Here is an 8,370-nt window from a genome sequence, read left to right on the forward strand (position 1 = left end):
ATTGGATATATCCATATATTTTCGTTCCCCTCTCTCCCCTCTCCCAGATCTCGCTCGCCACTCTCCCAAATCTCGCTCGCCACCCTCGCCTCTCTGGCTTATACAAACAGAAACGAATGTATAAATTGCGCTTTTGTTTGTATAAAGCAAGAGAAAATTGTATATACACATGCAAATACATATATCTTCGTCCTATACACTTATAATTATACAATACAAATATTTTCCTGCCCAGTTTTCTTTTGCCTTTCTCTCTTTCTCGTTTTATACGTACACATATTATACAATTGGTCTTTTGTATACAATTGCTTTCTTTTGTATATGTATATTGAATTATACAACTGCCTTCTTTGTATATGTATAGCGAATTATGCAATTGTTTTTTTGTATATGTATAGTGAATTATATATATATATATATATATATATGTTATGGAGCACAATCATGCAAACTTTACTATAGCATACAAATATGAATTTTGTGTTTGTTATATGTGAAAGTTGCTCTATTTTAAATGAATAAAGTATAATTTTAGACATTGAGGGCAAGTATGTTCCGAATAAAGTGTATGTGTAAATACTTGGGATATAGAATATGTTGATTAATTATTGAAACTTCATATAATTATAAAGTTATCATTTTTTCAGCGTTGAGATCGACAATAGAAAACTTGAGTCCACTAATAAAGGGTCTTTTAAGGCCCATTAGGGTTTTAAATGATAACACAAATTATTTCTGTATAAGTACACTTACAGTGTACAATCAAAATATACTTTCTATTGTATTTCTTACGCTCTCTATATTAATTAGTTAGGATTCAAATTGTGGTTTAGAGATTGTGATTGGCTAGTAATAGTTACCACAGTTCGTCTAATCTTCTGCTTCTCATACACAAAAACATTTAAGTTATACTTTATGATTTAAATACAGGAAAAACTATTTAATTAGACATACATCACTACTATATATACTAATATTATCTTTTCTTTCAAACAATTACATATATTATCACTTTTAATATTTTATACCATATATTAATATATCATTTGAAGATACAATTAGATTATTAGATACCCACTTATCTTAAAACTAGGATTGATTAATTATCTGCTTAATTAACTCTTTCACTCCAAATCAACCACTATCTCTTAATTCTCCCTTCCCATATTTATCACTCAATTATGTCTCCTCCTTTATGATTCAAGAATTTCATCGTACAATTTCATTTCAACAATAGCTAATCTACTCTCTTCTTCTCAAGATATCATCATCATGGCCGACAAATTCTCCCGAACTCAAATATTATTTTGTATTGTTCATTTATAACTAGATCAAATCAAAGTAACTGCTACAGAAAAACTTTAATTCAGAGTGTGTCTTGATTGTTTGTCTCTGGAAGAAATGGATCTTAGTTTTGATTATGTTATACCACAACGCAAAAGGATCAAAGGGAGTATTGTAGAGAGTTTTTGTTTGTTGGTGTTCTTCCAAGGCTTTCTTTGGTTACCGTGACATGGATTTGGTAGTACCAATATTACTTTGATATAGCCCTTGAAACATGTGTATCCAATAAGTAGTAATCTTAATTAAGATCTGAGTTGTATCTGGCGAGTAATGATATATGTATCCAAGGAAGAAATATGGTACAAGAAGTAATATTCGAAACTATCGTGAATTCTAGTAATTAGGACCTAAACTAGTGGGATTTATGTAGTTTGCTCTTAAATACAAAACATTCCCAAGATCTGGTATCATTAGTCGGTAGTCGAGCTACTAATTTCAACGGAGTATAAGATAATTAGACATATAGACAAAATTATCTTTGAATGCAAAATAATAGGGGTGTGCAAAAACCGAACCGACCAATAAACCGAACCGATAAAATGTTATTGGGTTATTGGGTTTTTAATGGGTTTATAAAAAAAAATTATTGGGTTATTGGGTAAACCGATAACCCAATAAGGTGATAGTTATTTACTACTTTACCCTTCCTAAAATATTAAAATATAAATAATTTAATACATAAGTAGATTCTATATTAGATTTTCAGTAGGAGTTAGTACTTACCGCTTGGCGCTTAGAGTAAAATTAGGGTTAGAAACGAGCCAACGGCGGCGGCAAGCCGGCAACAACCAACAAGTTTCCAAGGAGGGTTCGCAACAACGACGATAGCAAGGGCTAGGCGACGGTGAAGATTTTCTACCCTTTTCTAATCTCTTCTTCTCTAATATCTGTCCTTGTATAATTTTCTTCTTCTGTAATCTATGCCTTTTTTGATAAACAAGGTTGACACCCTGCTGGCTGTTACCTTTTGACCTATATTAGCAATAAAATAGAAATATTGAGGTTCTGAATCCATCTTTTATTCAAGTAGTGTAAAAAGTACGTCTCAGTAGTTTGATCTTTCTTTGAACAATACAATATGTAGTTTTCCAAGTTCCATTAGTAGTACACTTTGCAAATTGAGCAATATTACCTCTTAATAGTAAATTGATAAGAAGCAAGAGTAACAAGATCCTAGTTTTAATTAGTAACTAGAGCAAGTAGTGAATAACAGAGCATGAGACCCAATAATATTTGTGAAATTATAAATCTACTATTATATATATCAATGATTTTGAATACACAAAAGGGGAGTACGTACTAACTAAAACTCGTCAAATGAATTAATGATATAGTACTACTATTAATACTCAAAATCTTCTCTTATTCCAACATTACCATCCTTCTCTTGGTTTCCTTTTGCTCTGCACACCTTTCCTCGAATTTCCTTTTACTTGATTCAAAATTCCTCTTCTTCAAGCTTTTCATCTCATTTCTTGTCTCCTTCTTATGCTAATGTAGGTTAAATTTGGTAAGCAATTGATTATTTTTCTTAAGAATTCTTTTTCCTTTTCAGTAATGTTGAAGACCTCATTTAAGATATCTCTTTAGTTTCTCTTTAGTTTACCTTGAAATTATTTCATTATTGTTGCCTGATTAGTCATTAATCATTATTGTCTAAATCATATTTTACAGAGACATACATGTGACTGAAAATATTTCAACTGATGAGGTGGTGGTCCTATGTGATGAAAGTATTAATTCAAATGCTATGCATCAAACACAATATGTTCAACCAAAGGTTACAAAAGAAAGAAAGAAAAGATCTCGAGCATGGATGCATAAGAGGATAATCAACTTCTATCCAATTTCCAGTCATAAAGGTGAAGATATGGCTAATGAAATTATGAAGTGTTTGCGTGATTGGGGCTTAGATAAATATTTACCATCACAGTCGATAATGCTAGTTCAAATGATGTGACTGTGAAAGAGTTGTCTAAGATATTCACTAAATGGGGGATCAATTTCATGAGTGGAGAACACCTTCATGTGAGGTGTATGGCGCATATTCTAAATCTTGTTGTTCAAGATGATTTGAAGGTGTCTGCTGTGTCTATTGAACGGGTTAGAAAAGCAGTTAAATACATAAGGCTGTCTCCTGCGAGGTGTAAGAGGTTCCAAGAATGTTGTGAAGATGTTGATATTAATTGTAAAAAATCTTTATGTTTGGATGTTTCTACGAGATGGAACTCCACATACTTGATGATAAATAGGGCTATTGAGTTTGAAAATGCGTTTTCCAGTTATGTTGCTCGTGATATTGGCTTGTTACATTACCTTCAGTTTGTTGAGGATGAAGATGGAAAGGATGAACATGGAAGCGCTGTTGGTGCCCTTTTGAGTGATGACTGGGACAATGTAAGAAAAATTGCTAATTTTCTTCAAATTTTTTATGATCTTACCAGAGAAGTATCTGGATCACACTACGTCACAGCAAACTCACATTTTCTTAAAATTTGTGAGGCTTCTTGTTATTTGAAACAATTGATATCGAGTGAAGAAGATAATGATGATCTTTTGGGTAAAATTGCTTCGAATATGAGAGAAAAATTTGATAAGTATTGGGGTACTCCAAAGAAGATGAACAAGATGATTTTTATTTCTTGCATTTTGGATCCTCGTCACAAGTTTGTTTCAGTTGGCTTTGCACTTCAAATGATGTTTGGGAAAGAAGGTCCAATTTTAGAGAATGGAGTTAGAGACTACATGGATTTGTTGTTTGGTGAATATGTAAAGTCCCTTTCTAAAGATAAAGGCTGTCAACACTCTTCATCTTTATCTAGTTCTTCATTTGAAAATTCTAGTTCACTGCTTTCAAGTTCAGGTAGTAGTGTCCAATCGATAGGATCTTTAGGGACATTCATGGGTGATCTAATGAAACATAAAGCTGAAAATACAACAACTGTCAAAACAGAATTGCAAAAATATCTTGCTGAAGAAAATGAAGTTGAAAGCAAGAACTTCAACATTTTGTCTTGGTGGAAAATAAACTCACCTAGATTTCCCATTCTTGCTGAGATGGCTCGGGATGTGTTAGCTATTCCTGTTTCAAGTGTGGCATCCGAGTGTGCGTTTAGTACTGATGGACACATCTTGGATTCATTTAAGAGTTCATTAACTCCTAAATTGGTGAAAACTCTAGTGTGCCTTCAAGATTGGATTAGAAGTGAATCACGACCTATAAGTGTTGAGGAAGATATAGATGTCCTCGAACAGCTCGAACAAGGTAAGGATATTTTAATTAGAATAGTTTTAATTGTTATTGTAAATAGTCATTAACATTTTTTTGGTTGATTAACATAAATTCTCTATAGATTTGGCTAATACTAGCATTTTGGATGATTAATGTGGAGTTGAAACTCTTTCTTTTTTGCACTTGGATTTGGACATTTGGTAAGCCATTCTAGCTACAAGTTGCTCTAAGTCATGTATTTACTTGGTTTTCAATGTATAAGCTTTCTGTCAAGAAAATATATGAGGCCAAATATTGCATATTGTTAAGCTTAACTTGCTCAATACATATTTACTAATTAGAAGTGTTTGGAGTCAATTAAGGGACATGATGATACTATAAATGGATTAGTTGCTAATAAAAATGGAATTGTTAATTTAGTGATTGTGCCCGATAATCTGCATCTTACTGTGTTCATTTGAGGATGGATGTTATTCATTTATGGAGCCTATTTCATTAAATATGTTTGGTGACGTTTTTGGAGCTGTGTTTTGTGCAGTTTGGTGCTGATTTTTTGTGGTTGGTGCTGCTGTTTGTGTAGCAGTTTGGTGACGTTTTTGGAGCTGTATGTGCAGCAGTTTGGTAACACGTTTTGGGAGCTGTTTTTGTGCAGTTTGGTGCTGATTTTTGGTAGTCTGATGCAGTAGTTTGATGCTGCTGTCTAGTGATGTGTTATGTATAGTTTGGTGCTGATTATGCAGTTTTCTGCTGGATTTTTTTGGGTGTTCTGGTGCTGCAATTGGATGGAAACCAAACTTGACAAAATGTGGATAGTTAAAGGATCATATCCGTCAACTGTATAGTTAAAGGACTATTTTAGACCTACTAGGATAGTTTAGGGACCATTTATGTCATTTGCATTTTGTCATTAAATGTAAAAATGCTACTGTAATAGTCTATTAAACTGGTGGTTGTCTTTTTCTTTTTCAGGCTTTGTGATTGTCTTGGTTAGGAACTTGGTGAGAATTTTGTTGATTATCTGGTGGATCAAGCAACTATTCAAGATTGTCTCGTTGAACTATTTTATTTTAGTATTAGTTTTAGTTCGTAATTGTAGGCTGTAGTTTTGCAAGTTTGTGAATGTTAGTAATTTGATTAACATCCGAAGTTTCATATTATGTTTTGGCGGTAACATGTAATTATAGCCTATGTACTATTATATATTATTTTATGGACATTTTCTTATTGGGTTAATCGAAAACCGAATCGATAACGATAAAAAACCTATAAACCGAAAATCGATAAACCGAATCGATAATATGTAAAATCGAACCGAACCGACTGATGCACACCCCTACAAAATAAAGACTAGTCATAGTCAAAATAGAGGGAGATATATCACTCGTTAGGGGCTCACTGTCACGACCTAGACCGTCGTGATTGGCACCCACACTAACTCTTTGGTGGGAGAACCATTAATACTAATTAGTTAACCAAGAACTACACAACTAAATCAAAACTAAGACATTTAAAGATACAGAAGCAGGTTTAAATGCAGAAATTATATAGAGTTCCCATAAACTCCCAAAGGTTTAAACAAATAATTTAACCAAACTAAACCTGAAAGTCATTGTACCAAAACTCTACTAATGACAAGTCTAAGAACAAGGGGTACAACCCCGAGACTAAATAAACACCTTAAACAAATAGTCTGAGTCCGAAAAGAGTGGACTTAAATAAGAAAGATCCATGGCAGCCTGAAAGAACTGGCTCACCCTTGAATTCGGTCACGCTCAATAGTCACCTAACTGAGGTCTATCAATAGCAGCCTGAAGATGCCTTGTACTCAACAAAGAACAAGCCAGTGTAGTATCAGTACACAACCACAATGTACTGATAGGATCACGCGGCTATCCCAATAAGTGAAGCACATGCAAGTAACCACAACATTATAAAAACAAGCATATACCAAACATATACAATATTAATCATCTTTTCAGGATCAATGTAGCATTCCACGTTCTCAATAATACACATTGGTTATCATTTTAGAGCAACAACAGTCCTTCAACCTCAATCACTATTAGATATGAACGTAATCATCACAAATAGATACACAATACAATTCAATGGTCCTCTCACAGAACCCAATTCAATGGTCCTTTCATGGAACCCATACTAAAACTGTTAGTGTACCGGTACATGGTACCCGATCCAAGTTAGTGTGTCGGATCGTGACACGCATTCCAATGTTTATGTCGGTACGTGGCAATCGATCCCAGTTAGTGTGTTGGATCGTAACACCTGTTCCAATTTTTATGCCGATACGTGGCAACCAATCTTAATTAGTGTGTCGGATTGTGACACCTGTTTCATTCAACAAGCCACAATCACAATCACAAGTACATTCTCATAATCATACAATCAAGTCATGATTCATGGCATTCAATTATTCCATTATCCTCATTCACGATTAGTGTGATCAATAATGCAACATTCACATACATACATGCATTATAATGAAGCAAGTACAAACATATATCACACAATATGAAATCATAACCATCACCTACTTCAAATCCAAGCTTGAATCCCCTAAGGCACTTGAATCTTCCCTTTCCAGATTCATTTCACTTGTTCGTGGTGTAAAAACAATTAATATACGCAAGGATCAACAAGCAAAGGTCTAATTATCCGAATTATAACAAACCCAATAACCCTAGACCAAACCCAAGATCCTAATACCTAATTTAGGGCTTTTATTCCACCATCCAAACAGTTCCAAAACCCTTTCCCAATAGTAATCACCTAAGAAACTAAGTTCTACTAATCGAAAAATGGATTCGGAAACTGAAAACTTTACCTTTAGCCTCAAAAATGGTGGAAAACTGTCAAGAAAACACTTGGGGTCGTTCCTTAGCTCTCAAAGTCAAAACTTGCAGAATAAACGTTTTTGTGGTTTTTTCCAACTTAAGTCGCGTTTGTCCCACCACAGCAGTCCTCGCCCCGCTACAACGGCCCCGCCCTGGCAGGAAAATCCCGTCTTAGCAATTTGTATGGAAACAGTGAGCAAATTTAAGAATTTCAAACCCCCATTTAACAACACACCTTTATCCCATGATACTCATAAAATACATGTTCACGCTAAGATCAGTTTCAGGAGTTCTACTTGCCCGAATTCGATTTCGTAAAGTCATACGATTTCCTTAAAGTCTTAGTTATCTATACATATGATCCAATTCATAATTAGATCTCTCATTCATTACCAGATCTTCCTAGACCTCACTGACTCCGATTTCGTCCAAATTTGGACTAGGCTAGGAATTCTCAAGTTACTACCAAAAAGTTTTCCGGCCTAAAATTTTTCCCTGTTGGCTTTTCCATAACGACGGAATCAGGTCGTTACAATAGATACCAATTTACCCATCGCTCGTCCCCGAGTAACAAACTAGGAGAAAAGAGCTAAAACAAGAGTAAAGTAGTATCTGAATCGTCAAATAACTAGGGATAATTGTCTCGCATGCCTTTCTTACCGAATTTCATTACCCCCTAAGGGTTTCACATCTCCAACATCAAACCAACCAATTGAATACCTACACATCCTCCCATACAATGCCTCAATGAAGTCATCTCAATACTCGCGTGATAAATATTGTTGTATGTAAACTTAACTAACAACAAAAGTGATTCCCAACAACCACCAAAGTTGATCGTACACACGTCTGCAACATGTTATCAAGGACCTTGACACAATCATCCGAACGAATCCTTTAGCACTTAAGCATGATAAAATTCAAAATCAACTCTCTACGATT

General features: G+C 34.4%; 1 protein-coding gene across 1 annotated transcript; it reads left to right on the forward strand.

The window, feature by feature from the left end:
* The first annotated feature begins 3,381 nt into the window (after positions 1-3,381).
* Positions 3,382-4,501, forward strand: LOC107063096 (zinc finger BED domain-containing protein RICESLEEPER 2-like). Its single transcript, XM_015314534.1, has 2 exons — positions 3,382-4,448; positions 4,492-4,501. Exons 1-2 carry the CDS (start codon positions 3,382-3,384, stop codon positions 4,499-4,501), a joined length of 1,077 nt encoding a protein of 358 aa, XP_015170020.1.
* The last annotated feature ends 3,869 nt before the right edge of the window (positions 4,502-8,370 follow it).

Source organism: Solanum tuberosum, unplaced genomic scaffold, assembly GCF_000226075.1.
Source record: "Solanum tuberosum cultivar DM 1-3 516 R44 unplaced genomic scaffold, SolTub_3.0 scf00306, whole genome shotgun sequence".
In the NCBI taxonomy this organism is placed as follows: domain Eukaryota; kingdom Viridiplantae; phylum Streptophyta; class Magnoliopsida; order Solanales; family Solanaceae; genus Solanum; species Solanum tuberosum.

Coding starts and splice junctions, on each gene's coding strand:
- LOC107063096 (XM_015314534.1), top strand. CDS start 3,382: ATGGCGCATATTCTAAATCTTGTTGTTCAAGATGATTTGAAGGTGTCT.